Source organism: Ptychodera flava, chromosome 1, assembly GCF_041260155.1.
Source record: "Ptychodera flava strain L36383 chromosome 1, AS_Pfla_20210202, whole genome shotgun sequence".
Classification (NCBI taxonomy): Eukaryota; Metazoa; Hemichordata; class Enteropneusta; family Ptychoderidae; genus Ptychodera; species Ptychodera flava.
The window spans coordinates 19,601,430-19,627,371 of NC_091928.1; the positions used below are offsets into that span (position 1 = coordinate 19,601,430).

General features: G+C 37.5%; 1 protein-coding gene across 1 annotated transcript; it reads right to left on the minus strand.

The window, feature by feature from the left end:
• Positions 1-3,275: 3,275 nt before the first annotated feature.
• Positions 3,276-8,630, minus strand: LOC139132251 (ropporin-1-like protein). Its single transcript, XM_070698643.1, has 6 exons — positions 8,496-8,630; positions 7,615-7,763; positions 6,644-6,767; positions 5,281-5,442; positions 4,727-4,902; positions 3,276-3,664 (listed from the first exon to the last, which is right to left on the minus strand). The coding sequence occupies exons 2-6, from the start codon at positions 7,755-7,757 to the stop codon at positions 3,595-3,597; spliced, it is 675 nt and encodes a 224-aa protein (XP_070554744.1). The 5' UTR covers positions 7,758-7,763; positions 8,496-8,630; the 3' UTR covers positions 3,276-3,594.
• Between the last annotated feature and the right edge of the window lie 17,312 nt (positions 8,631-25,942).

Below are 25,942 nucleotides of genomic sequence, written 5' to 3' on the forward strand. Positions count from 1 at the left end.
TGGAGAGTCCGAATATCTGTCCACGAGGTGCATTCTACCTTAATTGTACTAGTACTTCACTATCAATTGCTGAAAGTCGAAAAATGTGTAGCTTGACCTCAAAATGTGTACTGTGTTGTTCTGAGATGGTACCCATGTGGTTTGAAAGTCTTTCAGATACACTTTTGTTTTAAATATGATTAAAGGAATACAAATCATTTTGAAAATTCATGAAAAGAGTTTAAAATGTCTTCTTATGTCTGAAATATTCTGTGATGTTGTGATGAAGATGGGCATTTTTTTTGGCAATACAAAATAATAAGCCATATTGTAATTCATCATCCTGTGAGTGATTGATATACCGGTACAGAGAAGCTACAGATGCAACGTCAATGTTTCCTCCAGGTTACAAATGTACCTAATGTGAGAATTGTTTTCCCCGTTGTGTTGTCGTGCAGTCATGGGATACAGTGTTATTTAGGGGTTGTGAATATTTTGCATGTAACAGCCTAATGCTCTGTTCACCCCGGTTCAATGTGAAGAGGTCCACAATCACCATTGATAGCAATGGGTGTGGGCCAAACCATGGCAGTAAATGGGTTAATTGCCTTTTCTGACAAGTGAAGAAGACAGCCAATGCAGCAGTTTGATTTAAATTACCTTCAGATCCAAGGAGTCTGGTGAAAAAGAAGCAAAATTACAATACAATAAACCGTCACTTAACATTACATTATCCAATTTGTTTGGCCATTCGGTTGTGTCTGCACAAAACTGTGTTGTCTAGAGTTGTGATGAACAGTCTCTGTAGAAATATCATAGGCATGTGAATCACAGTTGAATAAAACTTTCTTTCATCAAAACTACCACATTATTATTCTATAGTCTGTGTAGGTTTTTGTTGTGTGCAAGTGTTTGTGAGAGAATTTTTATAATAAAGCAAGTGTCGTTCACTTGTTATAAAATCAGTGATTGAGGTCAAAGTGAAAGAGTTTCAAAACTCTTCCAACATGAACAATGTCGAAAAATTTTTCAAGGATAGTCTTTCGGCATGTGCATAAAGGTATTAATTTATCAGTGGGTACAGACAAATGTCTTTGTTGATTGCAATGATCTGGAAATAGGATGATACGCTGTCAGCCAATGATGTAATCAACCTCAGTCTCCAGCGTTTTACAAATGGTGATTATTTTGCTGTCATGTGCAGATAATGCAGCCATGCTGAGCCGTTTGTAACTTGTAAAGTTAGGCGATTTCTCATCTTTCTACTGCTATTCAAATTTATGCACATAGGCACATCAGAAGTGCACTGGGCCAAATCACACGTACGGTAGAGATCAGGCTGAGAAAAAACAAATTTGCTGTTCCGATAGCCCGACCTACAATATACCCTTATTTTTCACCAGCCGACCCTAAACTATTTAGAGCTACAAGAACACAGAAGTTAAAAAAAAGGAAGAAAAAACCTGTAAAATCTCGTGTTCGTTACCTTGCATTTGATTTTTGCTTGAACAAGGATGTCTTTTATAGTTTTATTCCTTTTGTATGTGTGATACATTTTTCTGGAAATGTTGTGGCCAGTGTTTGATCGCCCTGAACCCCTGAAAAATGCGTATTTAAAAACAAAAAAGCCGTTTATTTGGACAGAAAAATCCCTGCTGACCTACCTACCCTTTATTTGAAAACCATGTTATCGGAACAGTACAATTTTTAGCTCATATTTGGTTTTATATATAAATACCAAAAAGAGCTTATATGATGACCCTGAGTGGTGTATGTATGTCTGTATATATTTGTGGGTATGTATGTGCGGATGTATGTCCATCATACACAAAGGCTCCCATACCGCCAAAGCTACCGTCTCAGTATTTGGTGTTCAGGTAGATGCAGGGGTTGAGATGTGACGTTGTTCAAATGAACACATCAGTGTCAAAAATGTGCAAATGAGGTAAGAAAAAGGGAAATACTGCAAGTGTGCAGAAGTGGTGGCAGTGAACTGAATCAGCCCACACATCTGAATAAGAGGATTTTGACCTTTAACCTATTTGTATGCAGGGTACCTATTATGTTTGGGAGTGGTAGCAGTAACTGAAACAGCTAATTGGTCATTTCCTGTCATTGTTTATAACTGTGACATATTAACAGATCTGCTGCAACCATGGATGTCTATTTTTGTACATCCATGATAGAAAGATTCTCTGCTATGCATGTTGTTAAAGTTGACCTTCAGTACCTAAAGTTTCAGACATTATTTACTTTTGTCATTCTTAATTTTCTGATTTAAATATTTCTTGTTTTTCTGGTTTTACTGTGCAGAAATTGTCATAACATCAATGTATAATTTTCCTGCACTGAACTGATAGAAATAACACTTATTGTTGATCTTTGGTATGTACCAATTCTGTAAGATTTGAGCGACACTGTATAATTGCAGTATTTTTTTTTTTAGCCTCAGTACTTGCACTTGCCTGATGTACCTTTCATGGTGAACATATAAATATTCCCAAAAATAAATATTTTTTACATGCCTCTATGTGAGTGCAAATCAGTGCATTGATTTGATAGGAACATCCGGGATGTTAGTGGGCCAGTGAACGATGTACTGAACAGTTCCCATGGTTACCTGATCCAGTGAAGCCCTTTCTATGTTTTTGATGTCAAAGTAGACGCTCAATGCTAGATGTAAAATATCGATATGTGCACTACTATTTCAACTTTGTTAAAATCTGTTTGATTCTGGTGAATGATGGTAAAATTGTTTGAAAATGCCCTGCATTGTAACTAAATGTCATATAGCATTAAGTGTGAAGAGGCATGTAATAAAAATATTATTGCCTGAATATAGGGGTTATGTGCCAAGGAAGCAGGGGACAATTTGCCCTGCAACGGACCTCCTTTCTGTGAAGAGATCTTATTATAAACGTTACAGAAATATAGTAATGGAGGGATGGTGACAGAGTTGCCACAACTGAATATGGTCTCTTTCATCCTGATGAAATAAAGTTCATGTTGTGATAATAGATCATAGGCTATTTGCTTTTCCAGATTGATTAACAGTGCCACCATTAACATTTTCAGTCTATGTACACCTGGCAGTGGAAGATGGGTGATGATTTCTTCCTCAGTATAGATGCAAAGTCTCCTCAAAGACTCCACTTGTGCAACATCAATGGCAGATTTCATGCCACACTCAAAAACCAGTTACATTGATTCTGTTTTTAATATCTCCAGTTGCAAATACCCAATACACAAAGTCAAAATGAAACATATAGAAGAAAAACCCTCTTTGCTATCATAGATATAGTGAACTGTAATACTTTTATTTACAAACATTCAGTTGAACTCCAGCCATATGATTAATATTTACACCGACTGCGATCCCAAACCTGTCACTCAAATATCACACAAAATTTGCTGATTACGCACTCTCATCAAATTTTTACAGGCTGGGATAAAATTCCAAGATTGTGTATGTAACAATCTTTCCAATGTCTGGCCTTTCAGATCTCGTTAATATTATTTAAATGTGCTTTTGTCATTTTCCACATCCTTTGGACAATAGAAAGTTCTCAGAAAAATTGTTTAAAATATTTAAATAGGGCTGTCAGTATCACATGACTAGGATCCAAGGCTTGGACAGTCTTTGCTGAGGAAGTTCCTTGGCATTACCATACCTTCCTGGTTATCACTGTGGAAAAAATAAAAAAAAATAGAGTCAGGAAAATGATAAGTTTTTTGAAAGTCCTCACCTTAAAGGGTTAGTAGCTGCAATTTTTGATGATTTTTTTACAAAGTTTTTGTTTTGCATGCCAATGGCAAGTTCTTGTTCTACTCTAAAAGCACAGCACCTATCTAGCTTTTCAACATAGCGTCTCTATGTGTACAAGTCACTGTTATTGTTGACACCATTTTGAACTCTAGCACTGACCAGAGTCCACTTGTCAACAATAACAATGCAGTCTATACATCTAGATGCTGAGTTTCATGTTGAACACTATGTATCTCAACATGCTAAGGGAGTAGAACAAGAAACTGAAGTTGACATTAAAAAAAATTATTGAAAATTCACAAAAGTTACAGCTAGATGTACTGGCCCTTTAAAGATTATTTGTGTCAGAATCTATTGTGGAAGTGAAGGACACAAGGAAAAATCTTTTGACTCAAAAACCTCCGTGCTTAGGGTCTTACTGACTGTGTGCGTATATTTTGTTGGATAAATAGTATACATATACATGTAAGAAACTATAAGAAAATGAGTTTGCAGTCACAGATGTATTTACACCTGTTTGCTAACGAGAAATCTGGAAAATGATATTCATTTTATGAAATATTCTGCTGTTTATTTTCCCTGAATGGTCTATTGGTGTATTTTGTTCATGTCATTCCTTTATTGCATGTTTTGTAAAAATTTAATTCAGTTTCCAAATTGTCTTGATACGCATCCTTCTCTAGGATTATTCTGTCCTTTTTCAATATGATCAAAGCATTGATCCCCCTGTCCCTACTCTAAAATATCATTGTTATCTATTTTGATGGGTTCTTTTTGAAATTATACCAGGAGTGTTCTTTACTCATATATATTTAAACCAAATGAAACAGCGTAAAACTGTATGTTCACCTGTGCCTGGTACAGTGATCTCAACTGATTTCTCTATGCAAAACGCACATTCCTGGCTGCAAAATTACCATCACATGGCCTCAGTGACTACAAAGACTGGCGAATCGGCCATGATATGTCTTGACTACTTACACATGATACTGGAGATACTCATAGACACTCTGTATCTGTTCCTCTGAGATCTCGCCGTCTATCTGTGCCAGGTATGTGTACAGGTCTTGGAACAGCGGGTACGGGATGCGAGCCGCTCCCCCCTCGGGGTCTTTTGTTAAAACTTCACATATGACTTTCATTGCCTGTGTAATGTTCTGTGTAGAAATATGGCAGACAGAAATCCATGAGATCTGAACAGTGCAGATGAACCTGTTAACCGGTGTGCATAAACATTTGTACTGTAGGAATTGATAGAAACTCAGCAATTCTGTCCTTGTTAAGAGTTGAAAAAAAATTCTGATGGGAAATAATCCATATACCTATATGTTCCAGGGTGAATAAACATGTAAAAATCCTATTGACAATTAATTATGTCAAATTGATGCAGTCTCAAGTGATGTAAAGTGATACAACCCTCATATCACTATGATTTGGACTGACCATTGTGTTTTCAACCTTTAGTCAGAACTACACATAGCAAACTGGGGGGTTGGGAAGGGGGGGAGATCGATGCACTATTATTGTTCACTTACCCCTGACAGTGATGAGCAAGCGAGTGCGAAGAATTTCAACCACTCGAGTTCGTTTCCAAAACTGCCGACCGAAAGCAAATTATCCAGCTGTTCCTGAGGCAAACAGTTGTCTTTCCACTTCTTCTCCAGCTCTCCTTGGGAAATCATCTTTTTGGGACCAAGCTGGGTGGGAAAATTTCCCGACAGAAATTAATATCTTTGAATTTGTGAACTAACAGGGTCAGAAAGTGTAATACATCTTAACAAATAGGCCGTATGACATGGAACACACACAAAAAATGCAGAACATACAATATAGGACAGCACCCTGTCACTTTGAACAATTCTGTCCCCTTAGGATTTCTATTGAATTTTATTGTCAACAGAAAAATTCATGTATAATTTATGCTGTTCCTGATTTTAGAACTAAAAAGAAACACGGTGTATCTGAAATAAGTAAGATATCTCTATCTCTGAACTGCAATTTGGTCACTGGGTGGTGGAAATGTATACTAGACAAAGTCACAAGTTACTCCATTATCTACAAAATGTTTTTCCAGCATGTTTCTGTGGCTCTTTACTCAATAGATGCACTATATAGTTGTGAAGTACAGGTGTGAGCCTCTGTAGAATTGGCAGTATGGTTTCGAGGATAACCGGTGTAATGTGATTCACATAAAATCTGGATGCAAGGATGGATTTCATTTCTGATTGAACAGGTAGATGTACACTTTGCAAATGAAAATGTTCACAATATACACCCTGATGTTGATACAAATGTATTCAATATTTCCAAGAGGAAAAAAAAAATCAAAATAGTGATCAGACCAATTTTTTCCCAATGATAGAGGCTGATGAACTGTGGTACAACAGCTGAAGTGGGATATTTCAACCCTGTCACCACAAGGGTTTGCCCAAAACAACCAATTGCTACCAATGGTGATCACAGAGCTGGAATCACAATGAATATGTTGAACGGCACTAATGAATCATCAGCATGGCTCGGGGCATACTAACAACTAAACAATGAGACCAGCCAGCTGTAATATTGGATTGTATCAATAAATGGACAATGGGCAAGTACAAGTACATATTCAGAAATGGCATAAAGTTGAGGCTTCAATACATCCCTTGCAAAAAAAATCCTATATCCTATGGGATTACCACATTACTAACTGATCCATAGGATGCTATGGGACATTCATATAGGACTTTGTGTTCCTACAATCTTGCTAACACCTGACACCTTAGGGGAGTGTCTTAGACTTCTAGCATATTTCTTTCCACTGTTCTCTAAACAAACTGACGGTTGTTGCTGAAGATGGAGAGATGTAACGACAAGGACATTGCTAGTTGTTCTAAAAGGCAGTGTCACATCTATTACCTGTCTGTTGAGAACAGCAAGTAATCCTGGTGTCAGGCCTGTGTCTGTTTTCTGGGTTGCTGTGGGCATCTCTAGCCTTTCTTTGACAGGCGGCGTCTCCCCGGTTGCCAAGGCATGGAAGTATCTGCAAATATGATTGGGAGATGTAAAATCTCATTGACCCAGGTACATGATCACTGGGAAATTTATACAGACATTGGTTTGGTAATAAGACCTGGGCTATAGCTAGTTACATTACTGTGTGATAGTACTGCAATATTGACATTGAAAATACATGTAGGTTTACTACTCCACTGTACACCAGCCACAAATGAGGACGGGAGTTGAGTCAAACATTTTGTGCACTTTTTACTGGAACAGTGTTTGGCGAATGTTGATATTATTTTAACCCTTTCACCACCATGCTTTGGCTCAAATTCATTGTTATCAATGGTGATTGTGGACCTTCATACAAGGAATTGGGGGTGAATAGGTCATAACTGAGAGGTAATACTTTCCTGAGAGAACTTTTGTACAGGCCAACTGCTTTCAATGGTTATGAAAAAATGGGGTGAGAAAAAGCTGCTTTCATCATGAGCTAGCTGACTGTAACTTTTATTCCATTTTAAACTCATACCGGAATCTACACTTCTAAGTGCTGTCATAGGCTTAGATGGAAAGTCATGAGGTCAACCACTCCATGATCGCCACAACTGTAGTCAATGATAGAGTGATTCAGCATAATAAACTGCAAATTTTGTACAGATTGAAACACGACAATACCATTGAAATTCTCAGTTAGAGAATGCTGTTATGAAAATCGAATGAGAACTTGAGTTTGCAGGGATTTATCTTCCATGGTAGAACTGCTGTGGAACTATTGATTCATGTACTGTAGTGTGTATCGATATCAATGGAAAAGACATGTATCTGTATATGAAGTATGAATTGAATATGAATATCTTCTTCTCACTTGGAAATTATATACTTACGCTGCTGACCACTGGAGGACATCCTTAGGTTGTGTTCTGATAGCTGCCTTGGTAAACTGTTTGAGAATGTCTGGCAGATCTGGTGGTATGTTGATCTGCTGTGAGCAGTACATGGGTGCATCTGTTCCCTGAACACCTGGCATGATTGACTGTCAATACAAATCATTAAGAATGATGATAGTGTTGGGGTTTTGAAAAAATCATACAACTTCTTTGACATGGGGTGACTAGTTGTCAAGGCAAATACACCACATAAAATGTGTGGAGAACCATAGATTCTCGACCCCTTATGGTCTGACGTCTATGCACTGATCTACGCACCGGTCGCACTGAGTTGTCCTGGTGCCATGGTCTCGGCCAGGACGGACTGCCTTGTACTTGCCAAATCAATTCATTTCACAGTCAAGTTTAGTAACATTCGACGTGGGTGGCGGCCGTAACATAACTTTCGGAAAAGTTCTGCTTGAGAGAAAGCCAGAGGATTGGCCATGCCATAAATGAGGCTGACTTTATAAACATTCAAGGTTTCATCATGGAACTCAAGCCCTTTGGAAACGTTGACGTTGTTGGCGGCTTCGCCCTTAAAATTGGAGAAGACTTCAACAAGAAAATATTCTAAGCATACAGCATCTTGGTTGCACAAAATTCAAACCAAACAAAACCGAAATAAATAAAATGCCATGCTGTAACATTACATCTGTTGAAGTGTGTCTCGAGGAGACACACAACGAACATCTGTCAACGTTTCTTGGCGATTTGTCTTTTTTGCGTCTTTTTAGCTTTAGGACCAAAGTAAGGCAAAAAATAGACATGTTGGCATTTTGCATGTTCAAATAAGTGAAGATTCAATTTTAGCTATAGGAAAATAACTGAATAATTACCTTATAAACAGGAAAGACCGTAGAGAGAAACGTGTCACGACGAAAAATTCAGTGGACAGATCGTACGTTTGTTTTCAGGTCGGTTGATTAGCAACGCTTTACGCATCGTGTTTGCGCAGGGGTGAAAGGTTACAAGATTAGAGTAGCGCCCCTAACGACGCGATAGTGTAATTCTTTCGTTGTTTCAAGAGCAGCTGGCAGCAACTTCCTAGCTAGCTGTGATATCGCAGCGGTACTTGTGGCGTATCGGACGCGCTCGGGTCATCGCCACAGTCCCGCTGCGAGCCAACGCATAGGCTTCGTTTGCAGTTTACGACGAGACCGACTGGTGTCGTAGATTTAGCTCGCAAAATAATAAAATAGATAAAGCTTGCAATAAATAAAATTATGCTACTGTATCACTGACTATCTACGACTCATCCTCTACTCCTGCTAACGAACCCGACTGTGACAACATGTATTTTCGACCGTTTTTCGATGAGTCGTCGATGGTTCCTGCTTGAGTTTGAACATTTGCCCAACAACGTATTCAGTGTGTTGTACGCGCGATCGAGCAAACATCCGTAGAAACCGTCGACGGCTCACGGGAAAATGGTCGAAAATACGTGCTCTTATCTTCAAGGAGTTAGCAGGCGTACAGAATGATCTCAGATAAGTCAATGACAAAGATGATACAAGTTTTATTATTCAAAGGCTAATGTAGCCCTGCGTACAGGTCTGTGTGTTCCCGGCGTTATACGGCCTCCACCCCACCTGTGGTGTGGTGTGGGTGAGGCCGTATCACGCCGGGAACACACAGACCTGTACACAGGGCTAAGGCTAATGTAGTTCATTATTTTGCAAGCTAAATCTACGACACCGGTCGGTCTCGTCGTAAACTGCCAACGAAGCCTATGGTTTGGCCACTCTCGAACCAGAGTTCTTATCGCGCTTACGCTATCGGCGACAGCGCAAGAAATTGTGGGAAATACACGCCGATAAGAACTCTGCGGTGGAGATTGTGGTTTGGCTCGCAGCGGGACTGTGGCGATGACCCCAAACCAATGACCCGAGCGCGTTCGACACACGCCACAAGTACCGCTGCGATATCACAGCTAGCAACTTCCCTGCTCTTTTCTACAGGTGACGTAGGTAAAAACTGTCCAGCTCAGTGAGTTTTGTTGAAACTAATAGGGTGACTTAATCAATCAGTTCTATTTAATTCGCTTTAAATAAACGAAGACACTTTCCCAAGGGATTTTTCAATCGTTTTTTGAGCGGCGAGAGGGGAGGCCAGACGCACAACTCAGTAGGCCTACTCTTACAATCACAGTCATGGATCTGGGAGTGTGGTAGAGGGTATGAACTGGAGTAGAAACAACATAGCTAAATTTAATTCTTCAAATTTAAGTCATTAACAACTCATTAAACGAAATTCCATTTCAAATGACCCTTATCATGGAGGTAGAAGCGGCTAAATCACGTGGTATCACACCGTCGCTGTATCATAAGTGGAAAAAATGTCATCTTTCGTGCCATGGTTGGAACACTTTGGCTGAATCAGTAAGCTTATTCAAGGATAAAATATACATTGGTATGATCATGAAAATACATTATCACACTTTTATCTGTTACCTTAATTGAATTGCATCAAAATACTGAGCATAAACTTTCCCAATATTTAAATTTTTCTTCGAGTCTTTCTGGTGCGATTTTTGAAACTCCATATCTATTCAGTTGAATCCGTTCAATCAGCTTCCCGTTCAACCGTCATTACTGTAAGCTTTTTTTGCAAGACCATTCTTTGGGTGGGCGTAATTAATTTAAACACTTTGCAATCACGTTCTACATTTCTAATGATTTCGATGGGCATGTGACAAAGTCTGTATATCGGTATATATATATATATATATATATATATATATATATATATATATATATATATATATATATATATATATATATATATTTGAGTGTATTTCTAAGGCGACTATATATAATGTTATATTTTACATGAAACAATTAAAGAAAGGAACTCCACGTTTCGCATCTGTACGCATGGAAGTCCAATAGCTACTGTCAAAACTAGAGCCAACTTTTACCTTGATATTTTCCCCATAGGCCCTAAGTGAATAGCAATTAACAAGACAGAAATCGAAGTTGGTGGATTTTGACTCGATTATTCTGAGTCCTTTACTTCAATAGCGTGACGAACAAGGGACGGTCCATGCAAGAAGTGGGTCTATTGGGTCGGAAACGACCGGGAACAAGGGTTGTAGATAACAGCATTCAACAACAAGGTTCAATTGAACAAGACATATAGCCAAGCCTGAGTGGCATTTTTAATCATCACTTAATAAGGGTTATCTACGGAAAAACTTACAAAATAATAATATTAATTAAGTGAGCTCCATGTTATCGTCCAATCCGATTGTATCATACAGAGACTGATCATTCTCTATATTTCAGCATTTCACAATGTTACTCAACCACCAACTACATGTACTACTTTTACTTATACCACCTTATCATTCTATGCATTCGTTGACTGCAACACATTACTAATTGGTAATCAGCACACCATTGGCAGATGCTTTATATAGGCCCTGTTACAACCGATAACGTAGTAACTAACCGATAACGTATCAAACCCGATAAACGTAGTAAAAATTTACCGATAACGTAGTAAATCAACCGATAACGTAGTAACCGAACCGATAACGTAGTAAATTTTTCTAACCAAATACGTAGTAAAATTTACCGATAACGTAGTAATTTTTCCTAACCGATAATGTATCAACAAATTTACCGATAACGTATCAATGAACCAATAACGGATTAACTCAACTGATAACGTAGAAAAGTCAACAATATAGCGCATCAAAACAACCAATAACGTATCAATTAACTGATAATATCTAGTTAAGCGATTCTATGGAGCGATAGATCGATCGATTTCAAGATACGATCGATCTATCTATTGATGTTGATAGATGGCCGTCGATCGATCGATCAATCGATCGATAGATAAATTGATGGGCAGATCGATCGATAGAACGAAGGATCTATTAATTTGATAGAAAGGTAGATCAATTAATCGATAGAACGATCGATCCGATAAATTGGTCAATAGATAGATAGATAGATAGATAGATAGATAGATAGATAGATAGATAGATAGATAGATAGATAGATAGATAGATAGATAGATAGATAGATAGATAGGTTATCACATTGCCTCGTTCTCAACAGTATTTGGCTCAAGCAGCACAATTGCAATACCGCAATCACCCGACACATCGCAAATTTTGCACACATATTGGATACGTCACCGATAGAAGTAACTGCGTATTAGTGATTAACCAAAGAATATAAGTGATTTATTCGTACAATTGACGATTTTCATGTTATTGAAAATCTCAATCGGGTGTATTTGAAAAAGGTAAGCATATCAGTGATTAATATGCAGGAACCTAATATAAGTGTATGAGTGAACTCGGTGACGCGTTTTTTTCTTCTCATTTTTTTTATTAGTGCAGCAATGCACAGTTTTGTAAGCTTATATAACAGTGATATGTGTACAGTTTCTCAATGGAATGATAGTGTCAGTTATTTTGTTTACAGTTCTGTTTTATACAAGCACTGTGTTATGCACTATCGTCGCGTATTTTTGCGGGGTTTTTAAACTTTATTTCCTTATGAGCAGAAAAAAGATTGACGTGGCAGGTCTGAATTGACACGCGCGGGGAAAAGAAACAAACTTCTTATTTCTCTTGGCCTAAGCGGTTTTTTCTATCAGCTATGTGGACTACTCAATAATTTTGTGATGTCTTCGTAATCCTACTTCAAAATAAGATGTGACTTGACGTGAATCGCGACAGAAAGGATAAAAAAAAGAAAAGGCAATATGTTGTCAACAAAATCTGTTGACTTGGCTTGCTTACAGGAGTAACTTGCAAAATTATAAGGAATTCAATTGAACAATGAGTCCAGATTTACCTGTAATTCAGTCCCAGGATGAGAGTTACATTGTAAAGACTTATTGTCATTTTGATATACTGACGTTGTAAGGAATTTTATAATCGGTCATGTTGAAAAATGTTTTCCAGGTCCTCCCAACTTATATATATATATATATATATATATATATATATATATATATATATATATATTATATATATATATATATATATAGAGAGAGAGAGAGGAGAGAGAGAGAGAGATGAGAGAGAGAGAGAGAGAGAGAGAGAGAGAGAGAGAGAGAAGAGAGAGAGAGAGAGAGAGAGAGATCAATAGATAGATAGATAGATAGATCTATCAATCGTTCTATTAGTCGAGCAATCGATCAATTCATTGAATCATTCAATCGATAGAAATATCGATGGATTGATAGATCAGAGCATCGATCGATCAACCTGTCGATCTATCGATTGATCAATGGATTGATCGATCAATCGACGATAGATCTATCCCTATGAATCTGTTCCCATGGATTTGATACATTATCGGTAAATTTGTTGATACGTTATCGTTTAGGAAAAATTACTACGTTATCGGTAAATTTTTACTACGTTATCGGTTAGAAAAATTTACTACATTATCGGTTCGTTACTAGGTTATCAGTTGATTTACTAAGTTATCGGTAATTTTTCACTACGTTATCGGTTTGATACGTTATCGGTTAGTTACTACGTTATCGGTTGTAACAGGCCCTATGTGGCCATGACAATATATTTTTAATATCTGTGATTTCAGCTCGAGTTGAAGGGACCAAGTCGCTATCTTTTCAAATTATTTCAAATTATTGTTTCATGTAATAAGTTGTTACCGAACAACGTTGAATTATCAATCACCGGACTTGTACTCACACCCTGCATATAAACATGTCAATATGCTGATGACATAATTTCTGGGGTCTATCAAAATTGTATCGTCAGTGCATTTATTGTTAAGTGTACTAGCGGGGACAATCGTATAGCGATTGTTTCTGACATTGAAGTATCATGGACTCCAAAGTTCTCATGTCAGATATGTTTGCTTTTGCCGCAATCTCTCAACAAAACGTTGGTTTGGAGGTATTGCATCCACATTCTTTGCACAGTCCCAAACTTACCAGGTGCTTTGATGTTTATGCATATTTATGTATTGCCAGAGAATGTACAAGCGAGTCGCTTGCGTCTTCATGGTGCTTCGAATCATTGAACAATTGTAGAACATTGTTTAAAACTACTGTATAAGGGTACTGGGAATTAACATTTTATTTCACCGAAATAAGTGAACAGCTCCGGGTTTTGGAGTCGAGTGCGGAACAGATTTATCAAGGTAGATCCGCCTTTGGGTAGAGTAACCGTGGGCCCAAGGGTAGATATTCAGATTCTAAAGTTTTTAGAACTCTTTCTGATCTATCACTTATGGGGAGTCCATTTTAAAGCTCTTGGAGTAAGACAATTTTGATAGTCTTATTTTTTTTAAGTCGGATATTTTATTTTCCCCATAGAGTTAACACAGGCATGATGGCCATTTTGAATGTGAAATATCGGTAAATAATCTGATTATCTGGCACGAAACTTTGTCCAGCAACCCCTGATTTTATTCTTGATTTGGCAACAGTATGGTTTGAAGTTTCATTATATATTGAGGAAAGGTTGAGCGAACGCTTCACTTTCGAAGAGCATACTACTTTAAAAAGATGTGTATTTTTACCAAAGTGTTACATAGTTCTTCCTTTTTAATCCAATTTCAAGATTTGCTGCAATTTACTTACTTTAATATAGCATGTAACATAGAAATATCATTTTCTGGGTCTTGTATTATTTCTATAACCAGTTGAAGTAAGTAAAATGTAAGGGCTTATTTTGCATTAAACCATTGATGCAGGCGAGGAGCTACAATCATGCTCATTCTATAAACTATACATCAAAGGGACATGCGCCGTTTTGCTTACGATCATTGTAAATCCGGTAGTTTATGTTGTCTTGTAACTTGTCAACGACCATTGTTAATCAAACTGAGAATCTTTCTGTCGAGGCTTTTACGGCAAGGCGGAGCCATCGTTTTCAGTAAAGTAAGCATCCTCCGAAAGTGGTCCAGAAATCAATGATCCCGCATATGCATACATTTGGCGCAGAAAGCAACATAGGGCGATTGAAAGTAAGCCACAATTTCTAAATGTTGATAATTTTGTAGCCTCATCGTTAGAAAGCTCGTGACAAACTGTCCAGTCGTCACAAGTGATCATGTGTTAGATTTTTTGATATTATTTTCACCTAAAAATGCAAATTTATTTTGTGAAAAATGCCATTATTTTTCCACGCACAATCGGGCTCGATCACCACGGGAAACGTTTCTAACGGTTAGCATCGTTTCAATGTAGTCATAATCATCAGTGTATGTGCACATGAGTAACTTTACTAATCGTCGCAGAACTGAGTGCCCTTACAGTGGGCAAACGCACTCCCACTTCGCTCTGAACTCAGTAACCCTTTCACCACCATGGTTTAGCCTAAATCCATTGTTATCAATAGTGAGCGTGGACTTGTTTACAGGGCATTGGGGTGAACAGGTTGAGATAAAAAGCACCCAAACAATAGAGATAAAGAATACGATGGCGACACATGGAGAGACGTGGTAGAACAAAGAAATTTAATGGGTCTAATAAAGTTGGCCGTGAAACCTCTTTCAGTCTCAATGATGAAACCATCGAGGCAGCATATGGCCATGGGTCTTATACGATTGGACCATGAATGGTAGAGGTATTGGCGTGAACATACGTATTTGGTAGGAAGAATCCAAAACCGTATCCCAGGATTAAACCAACGACGTGGATCCTATCATACCATCCGCTTTCGAATGATTTTCAACCATATATCCTGTGGAATTAGTGGCTCGCTTTCCCGTTTTGGTACTGCAATGGCGAATTGCGTGTCGTTTGGCGGCGTGCATGCGTACGCTGAACACACTAGAGTTCAAAAATTGCTGAAATGTCACCTAGAGTGTTACGGTAAACTTGACTCAATAATTCTACAACACACAAGCTGGCAGGCTGGGTTTAAGTTGCCGCATAGTAATGAAATGAACAAAAGTTTGCATCGTAGTTCAACTCGTAGTGTGGAGAGTCAATATGCATGACTCAATGGACAATACCAATATTTTCAAGTTACTCAAAAACATCCACTAACTGGTCATAATTCTCAAAAAGCACTATCACAGAAAGTCAAATGCTTAATTGACGAGTACACCATATTCACAACATTTGATGCACATAATAAACATGACTGAACAACCGTAGATTGCACAAGGCTGAAAAATCAATCACCTTCAAAACCTGTGTGACACAACACATTTGCATGCATCACTTTATCAGACAGAGGCATAACGACTGCCATACTATGGTAAAAATAACTTCAAGGGCATCTGATTGGCAAACTCCATACTTTTGCACATAGGACTCAAAGATATATCATTCTATCATCATCATCATCATATTCATCATCATCATATTCATCACCATTACCATCATTATACAAACTTCTAAACAAATTAGAGGTATCTATACTGCCAAGATTTATTTTCAATATGATATTGCTCCACAGCCTAATAATATCATGACAAAAGTATTAATAGTATTTTACAATGAAGCAGATTGTGAATTGCAGACAAGAATGCATACACATAATATGCAAACTTTTGGTGATTGTTAAGAGGAAAAAATTACTAATATATCATAATTGATGATCTTCTTATTCAGGGACTATCCAAGGGATTGTACATACGTATTGATAGATTGCTTATAAAAAACAAACAAATAAACAAAAACAAAACAAAACTGAAAAACACATGTTATATAGATCATTGATAATATAAAACACTATAAAACAGATCACTTGTCGTAAAACGACATTGTATTTGATTTTCTCGCTGTACAAAGAAGCATATATCGTTACATTTATTTTCAAAACGACATTGTATTTGAATTAAAGGTGTTAAACAACGAGGTTTTATAGCCTGCATATCTGTCAACGTCACTACAAAGAGTACAACAAGTGGTTTTGTTTCTTAGAGTTATTCAAATATTCATGGGCCGCTGCCAGTTTCGAATTAATAAATATTATGTAAATACATTTTTTTTGTGTAGTAACATAATTACAACATCGTCAAAACTAATCAGTGGCATTTTATAAATGATAGACGAACCAAAGGGTGAAAATTAGCTTTTGTGCACAACATTGTGTCGACAATTTATTTATTTATTTATTTACACTGACACCCAACAGGCGAGGCCCAATGACTGGAGATTCAGTCAATATAAAAATGTACAGAAAAAGCAAAATTGAGGACAAGACAGAACAAAGAAGAGTACACAAGCAAATCAAAACACAGACGACAAACGTCAAATACCTTCAACACTAAAAGGTTTATCAGCAAGAGATAAAAGAATTATAGAACACTTTTTTTAAAAGGCACAAAAACTAGAAAACAGATCAATATCAAAATGATAGACACTATTTAAAAGATTCATTGCCCGAGACAAAAACGAATATTTTCTGAGATATACTCGATGATTGGGTATTCTGAATAAGTCAGAAGACTCGAGACGCCTCGAAGGGACGTAAAAAACTAAGCTTGCTGGTAATATCTGGACAATGGGCAAAAATCGGCACACTTATGACAAACTTATATAAACTTTGTTTCAAGTGTAAGGCTGTGTAGCATGCATCAATCAAATATACAAAATATCTTTCGATGATCGCCCATCATGTTGTTTCGGTTTGAACTTCCGCATATACTCTTCTCAAGGCGAAAGTTTCTTATGTACAAAACAACTTGAGAAGTGTGATTAGAACTGTGTCAAATGTTTTAAAGGCATTAATAATACTTGTACAATCAAATGTGAAGTACTTTCTGTGGCTGGAAATGATGACGAATTACTAATTGGATTATTATTATTATTATTATTATTATTATTATTATTATTATTATTATTATTATTATTATTACAAGTTTAGGGGCTATAAGTATTATATAGAAATCTAATTACAGTTCATTGAAGCTGTGGGAATTCTGAAAAAGAGTGGTGTTTATTTTAATTTTGTCAATAGGGGTGACTTCTAATTGTCGTACGTATATTCTCTCCGCCCAGTTAGGTGTTCCTTTTGACATCACTACCCTTATGAATATTCATATACTTGCAAAAACTGACAGTCACTGTCTGGCAGCGCGTGCTCACAGCTGCTGAGCTGCACAGCGTAGCCTTCGAATGCAGGCCCATCGTGGCAGTCGTGGGCGTGCACAAAACAAGGCACAGCGACTGTGGAGAGTCTATGCCAGTGTAATTGGCCTTGTAAACGTATCTTCAGCGTGGCATTTGTAGTTGTGGCGAAAACCATAAACCCTCTCCCTATGCTGACGTTGTTGGTTTTATTTTGTTCATGTGCATTAAATGTAAGCAATCAAGGAAGTTTTGGGATGGAAATAGAGCAAAGGCATGAGTTTCCGCGAGATCTGTGCTACAAATACAACTTTACGCATGCGCACTCTTTTGCCAGTGTAGTCTGCCAATATGAGCATATGCAATTGAGTGAACGTGCGCGTGAATGTGTAGTCTGCACACTACGTATCGTGCTATAATCATGTCGTTCAGCTTTGCATGTTGACAGAAACTGGAATTACTGCAGAGAATATTTTTCAGGACATCACATGTGAGTCTCTAAGGTAACAAGTAGGACGTTTAGGAAATCCTTTCAGAAAGTTCACGCCGCCTGTGGCCATTTTGTGGAGTATAAGCTTAGGCTATGTAGTTATGTACCTGTACAGTATTTCTACTGTACAGTGTACATATTGCCGGATAATATGCGATGGAATTTTGCGTTTCACGTCGTTCAATCATTCAGATGGAAATGCCGCCCTTCTCCAAACTTTGAAAAAAACAGGGTGACAGATTTGGAATGCTAACTCTTGTATATCAAGAATGACGTAATTTAATGAGAAGACATTTGTATTCGAGCACGGCTACAGTTTGATTCGAGAACTCTCATCATGGACCGTGGTTGTATTCAACAATCGAGAGGGCTAGGGTGAGTCGAACTTTTTCCTATGTCCATGTAGCACTTGTGCAAAAATAAGCGAATCCACAGGCCTTTGGCGAATCAATAAATGCGTTTTTCACCAAGCTGAAAGGTTGAAAGATCAGTCCGTCACTTTGGGACGAGGTAGATAAATGCAGTCAAACCCAGCTGGGCACATAATGTGACTTTGTTCTGGACAATACGAAGACGACCGGCCGTGCGGAGGAACTTTGCAACAAAGTTTCAATATCTGAACTGACGTACTTGAATGACAGGCACAGGAAACGATGGCCAATAAAAACGCATTCTCGTTGCATTTTGATAATAATGTATCAATCACAATGACACAGAAATTATGCCTCCTCCCGGCAGAAGGGGCCATGGCCAATTTTCAGCCCTGCTACAGTATGTCTCAGTGCTGAAAAGGCCATGTTGTTGTCAGGTTGTCATGGCGACTTTTAAAATTTGCATACAACTCTGAGAGTGAAACGGGTTGTTAATAGGTCACAAAACTTTTGAGTCCCACTGTCGTCCATTATACCTGTTTCCTTGGGTATTAAAGGTGTGCAATACACATCAAAAGACTAGAAAATTCACTTCATGGGCAAAATCTCGTAAAATAGCCTTTCTTGTCTGGTTAACGAAAAAAGATACCCCTGATCTAAAATATGCATGGTATTAAATAAAAAATAAAAAAACTGTGGTTACCTAAATGGTTACCATGGCAACATGAAACAAAAATGAACATGGAGTTCATGCTGTGATAAATACACTTAGGAGAATTTGCATGTAACTGGGATTACTTTTAATGGAATTTGGAAAAACATTGAAATTTTAAAACGCAAATAGGTTACTATGGAAACACAGGGCAGTAAAAATGGATATCATGTTTTGTCTTTTTAACCCAAAATTACCCTTTGGTATAATATTTCTGTTGATTACTGGATTTTTACACTGGATATTTGGTCTTTCTAACCAAAATATCCCTTTGATATAACATATTCTGCTGGTTACTGGATTTTAAGGCGGAATCTTTGAAAAGTGATAATTTTTACTCCTGAATGGTTGCCATGGAAACACCTCACATTACAATGAGTGTGATATTGTTGGTGTGCTAACCAAAATAGTTCTTTAATAGGAATTAGGGAGAAAGTAACATTTTCAATCTAAAAATAGTTACAATGGTAACTTGAACTATTAAAGTAAGTCTGGTTTTCGTGTTCTCTGACCCGAACTCTCCCAATAGATAATTTTCATAACAATCAAAGTAACTTTCATGGGATATTAGAAAAACTGAAATTTTCAACCCTAAAATGGTTACCATGGAAACCTGGGGCAGTGAAATCGATGATCATATTGGTGTTTTCGACCCAGAATTGGTGAAATTTTCACGGAAATTGAACCTATTATTATTCGCGTTATTATTTCTATATAATACTTATATTAATTATTATTATTATTACAAGTTTAGGGGCTATAAGTATTATATAGTAACTATAATAACAGTTCACTGATTTACTCGATGATTGGGTATTCTGAATAAGTCAGAAGACTCGAGACGCCTCGAAGGGACGTAAAAACTAAGCTTGCTGGTAATATCTGGACAATGGGCAAAAGATCGGCACACTTATGACAAACTTATATAAACTTTGTTTCAAGTGTAAGGCTGTAGCATGCATCAATCAAATATACAAAATATCTTTCGATGATCGCCCATCATGTTGTTTCGGTTTGAACTTCCGCATATACTCTTCTCAAGGCGAAAGTTTCTTATGTACAAAACAACTTGAGAAGTGTGATTAGAACTGTGTCAAATGTTTTAAGGCATTAATAATACTTGTACAATCAAATGTGAAGTACCTTTCTGTGGCTGAAATGATGACGAATTACTAATTGGATTATTATTATTAGGGTTTCGACACCATGGGTGCGAAACCCTATTGTAATCGTTCTGTTTTTTATTATTATTATTCTTCTTCTTCTTCTTCTTCTTCTTCTGTCGCGCTTTTGCAACTACCACGCGAACACCGTTGCACCTACAGACTTCATATTTGGTACACAGGTACAACTAAGCGAAAGTAAATTTTTGGTCACATGACCATAACAAAAGGTCACATGACCTTTCGGCCATTTTGATAATAAACTTTAAAATTGAGCTCATTTGCATAACAAGTGATAAATCAAAATTCGGCTCCAGTCACTTTTTAGACCATATAGCCTTGCTCCTTCATGCCAAATGTCAAGGTCACAGGTCTTGCCAATTTTGAGAAGAAGATTTTTAAATATTATTTTTCTGATTTTTCTATGACCTTTGACCTCCCCTATACCTATACAGCTAAGCTATGGCAATGGCTTATTCTGGCCTATGTTTAAGTCCAAGACAGCCATTGTCTATTGGACCATGGCCAGTAAGGGACCAAACTGCACTCCACAATTTTGGGGATTGCCTTGACCTTTGACCTTGGCCTCTTGCTCCAACTCATTTATTATGTGCATATCTAATTCTGAGCCAGCTAATAGAGCTGGAGGTCTGATTTTTGGTATATAGGGATAACTTAGCAATACAATTTTTTTGACAAAATGTCATGTGACCCCGATGACCTTTGACCTCAAATATACATATATGGCAATAACTAAGTAACCCCAAGTGCTACACCCTTCATATTTGGTATGATGGGAGACCTTATGACATCACATCCTGTACCTCATTAATTATGCGCATATCTAATTCTGAGCCAGCCAATAGAGCTAGAGGTCTGATTTTTGGTATATAGGGATAACTTAGCAATACAATTTTTTTGACAAAATGTCATGTGACCCCGATGACCTTTGACCTCAAATATACATATATGGCCATAACTAAGTAACCCAAAGTGCTACACCCTTCATATTTGGTATGATGGGAGACCTTATGACATCACATCCTGTACCTCATTAATTATGCGCATATCTAATTCTGAGCCAGCTAATAGAGCTAGAGGTCTGATTTTTGGTATATAGGGATAACTTAGCAATACAATTTTTTTGACAAAATGTCATGTGACCTCGATGACCTTTGACCTCAAATATACATATATGGCCATAACTAAGTAACCACAAGTGCTACACCCTTCATATTTGGTATGATGGGAGACCTTATGACATCACATCCTGTACCTCATTAATTATGCGCATATCTAATTCTGAGCCAGCCAATAGAGCTAGAGGTCTGATTTTTGGTATATAGGGATAACTTAGCAATACAATTTTTTTGACAAAATATCATGTGACCTCGATGACCTTTGACCTCAAATATACATATATGTTCATAACTAAGTAACCCCAAGTGCTACACCCTTCATATTTGGTATGATGGGAGACCTTATGACATCACATCCTGTACCTCATTAATTATGCGCATATCTAATTCTGAGCCAGCCAATAGAGCTAGAGGTCTGATTTTTGGTATATAGGGATAACTTAGCAATACAATTTTTTTGACAAAATATCATGTGACCTCGATGACCTTTGACCTCAAATATACATATATGGCCATAACTAAGTAACCAAAGTGCTACACCCTTCATATTTGGTATGATGGGAGACCTTATGACACCACATCCTGTACCTCATTAATTATGCGCATATCTAATTCTGAGCCAGCTAATAGAGCTAGAGGTCTGATTTTTGGTATATAGGGATAACTTAGCAATACAATTTTTTTAACAAAATGTCATGTGACCTCGATGACCTTTGACCTCAAATATACATATATGGCCATAACTAAGTAACCACAAGTGCTACACCCTTCATATTTGGTATGATGGGAGACCTTATGACATCACATCCTGTACCTCATTAATTATGCGCATATCTAATTCTGAGCCAGCCAATAGAGCTAGAGGTCTGATTTTTGGTATATAGGGATAACTTAGCAATACAATTTTTTTGACAAAATGTCATGTGACCTCGATGACCTTTGACCTCAAATATACATATATGTTCATAACTAAGTAACCACAAGTGCTACACCCTTCATATTTGGTATGATGGGAGACCTTATGACACCACATCCTGTACCTCATTAATTATGCGCATATCTAATTCTGAGCCAGCCAATAGAGCTAGAGGTCTGATTTTTGGTATATAGGGATAACTTAGCAATACAATTTTTTTGACAAAATATCATGTGACCTCGATGACCTTTGACCTCATATATACGTATATGGGTATAACTTAGTCTGGCAGAGACCCTGCTATTCACGTTCTTCCCTGTTGGAACACGCGCGCGCCCTTCAGAGACGCGACGCGAATCCCAGGGTCTGGACGTTCTTGCAAGCGACCGGTAGGATTTCTGCCTGATCCGGGTACTTTATAGAACTCCACAAATCCATTAATCAAAACAAAATGACAAGTAGCATAGCCAAATAAAATGAAAAATGAAAATAAAAGCATACCGCGTATATAGGTCTACCGCTACTAGTATATATTCTCTTCCGCTCAGTTAGATAGGTTTTTCTTTGACGTCACTATCCTTATGAATATTCATATCCTTGCAAGAACGGACAGTCGCTGTGTCTGGCAGCGTGTGCTCACAGCTAGCTGCATAGCGTAGCCTTTGAATGCAGGCCCATCGTGGGCGCGCACAAAACGAGGCACAGCGACTGTGGGAGGTAATCTGCATAACTAGTAACCCCCAGTGCTACACCCTTCATATTTGGTATGATGGAGACCTTATGACACCACATCATGTACCTCATTAATTATGCGCATATCTAATTCTGAGCCAGCCAATAGAGCTAGATGTCTGATTTTTGTATATAGTAATAGTTAGCAGTAAAATTTTTTTGACAAAATGTCATGTGACCTCGATGACCTTTGACCTTAAATATACCTATATGTCCACAACTTGATAACCACAAGTGCTACAGACTTCATATTGTTATGATGGGAGACCTTATGACACTGCATCCTGTACTTCATTAATTATGCGCACAATCTAATTTTTTTTTGCTCTAATGCTGGCACTTCTGTCGAAACCCGGTCATCGCTGCTTGCAGCTATATTTAGGGTTTCGACACCATTGGTGCGAAACCCTCTTGTAATCGTTCTGTTTTTTATTATTAGGGTTTCGACACCATGGGTGCGAAACCCTATTGTAATCGTTCTGTTTTTTATTATTTTTCTTCTTCTGTCGCACGTTTGGAACTCTGGAGCTAAAACCGCTGGACCTAGAGTCTTCATTTTTGGCACATAGGTAGAAGTCTGCAAAAGTAAATTTTTGATCACATGACCATAATCAGGGGTCACGTGACCTTTTCGCTATTTTTGAAAATAAACTTTAAAATTGACTTCATTTGCATAAAAATGATAAATCAAAATTCTGCTCAAGTCACTTTTAGACCTTATACCCTTGCTCCTTCATGCCAAATATCAAGGTCACAGGTCTTGCCAATTTTGAGAAGAAGATTTTTAAAGTATTATTTTCTGATTTTTCTATGACCTTTGACCTCCCCTATACCTATGCAGCTAAGCTATGGCAATGGCTTATTCTGGCCTATGTTAAAGTCCAAGACAGCCAGCGTCTATTGGACAATGGCCAGTAGGGGACCAAATTGCACTCCACAATTTTGGGGATTCCACTTGACCTATGACCTTGGCATCTTCCTGCAACTCATTTATTATGCGCATTTCTAATTCTGAGCTAGCCAATAGAGCTAGAGGTCTGATTTTTGGTATATAGGGATAACTTAGCAATACAATTTTTTTGACAAAATGTCATGTGACCTCGATGACCTTTGACCCCAAATATACATATATGGCCATAACTAAGTAACCATAAGTGCTACACACTTCATATTTAGTATGATGGGAGACCTTATGACACCACATCCTGTACCTCATTAATTATGCACATACCTAATTCTGAGCCAGCCAATAGAGCTAGAGGTCTAATTTTTGGTATATGGGGATAGCTTAGCAATACAATTTTTTTCACAGATTGTCATGTGACCTAGATGACCTTTGACCTTAAATATGATTATATGTCCATAAATCAGTAACCACAAGTGCTACACACTTAATATTTAGTATGATGGGAGACCTTATGACATCACATTCTGTATCTCATTAATTATGCGCATATCTAATTCTGAGCCAGCCAATAGAGCTAGAGATCTGATTTTTGGTATATAGGGATAACTTAGCAATACAATTTTTTTGACAAAATGTCACGTGACCTTGATGACCTTTGACCTTGAATATACGTATATGTCCATAACTCAGTAACTACAAGTGCTACACCCTTCATATTTGGTATGATGGGAGACCTTATGACACCACATCCTGTACCTCATTAATTATGCGCATATCTAATTCTGAGCCAGCCAATAGAGCTAGAGGTCTGATTTTTGGTATATAGGGATAGCATAGCAATACAATTTTTTTGACAAAATGTCATGTGACTTCGATGACCTTTGACCTCAAATATGCATCTATGGCCATAACTAAGCAACCACAAGTGCTACACCCTTCATATTTGGTATGATTGGAGACCTTATGACATCACATCCTGTACCTCATTAATTATGCGCATATCTAATTCTGAGCCAGCCAATAGAGCTAGAGGTCTGATTTTTGGTATATAGGGATAACTTAGCAATACAATTTTTTTGACAAAATGTCACGTGACCTCGATGACCTTTGACCTTGAATATACGTATATGTCCATAACTCAGTAACCACAAGTGCTACACCCTTCATATTTGGTATGATGGGAGATCTTATGACACCACATCCTGCACCTCATTAATTATGCGCATATCTAATTCTGATTCAGCCAATAAAGCTAGAGGTCTGATTTTTGGTATATAGGGATAACTTAGCAATACAATTTTTTTGACAAAATGTCATGTGACCTCGATGACCTTTGACCTTGAATATACGTATATTTCCATAACTCAGTAACCACAAGTGCTACACCCTTCATATTTGGTATGATGGGAGACCTTATGACACCACATCCTGTACCTCATTAATTATGCGCATATCTAATTCTGAGCCAGCCAATAGAGCTAGAGGTCTGATTTTTGGTATATAGGGATAGCTTAGCATTACAATTTGATAGCTTAGCATTACAATTTTTTTTGGCAAAATGTCATGTGACCTCGATGACCTTTGACGTTAAATATACGTATATGTCCCAAACTCAGTAACCACAAGTGGTACACGCTTCATATTTGGTATGATGGGAGACCTTATGACACCACATCCTGTACCTCATTAATTATGTGCATATCTAATTCTGAGCCAGCCAATAGAGCTAGAGGACTAATTTTTGGTATATAGGGATAACTTAGCAATACAAATTTTTTGACAAAATGTCATATGACCTAGATGACCTTATGACCTTAAATATGAGTGTAT

Coding starts and splice junctions, on each gene's coding strand:
- LOC139132251 (XM_070698643.1), bottom strand. CDS start 7,757: ATGCCAGGTGTTCAGGGAACAGATGCACCCATGTACTGCTCACAGCAG. Junction 6,768..7,614: donor GTCCTCCAGTGGTCAGCAGC/GTAAGTATATAA, acceptor TCATATTTGCAG/ATACTTCCATGCCTTGGCAA. Junction 4,903..5,280: donor CTTGCTCATCACTGTCAGGG/GTAAGTGAACAA, acceptor ATTTCTACACAG/AACATTACACAGGCAATGAA.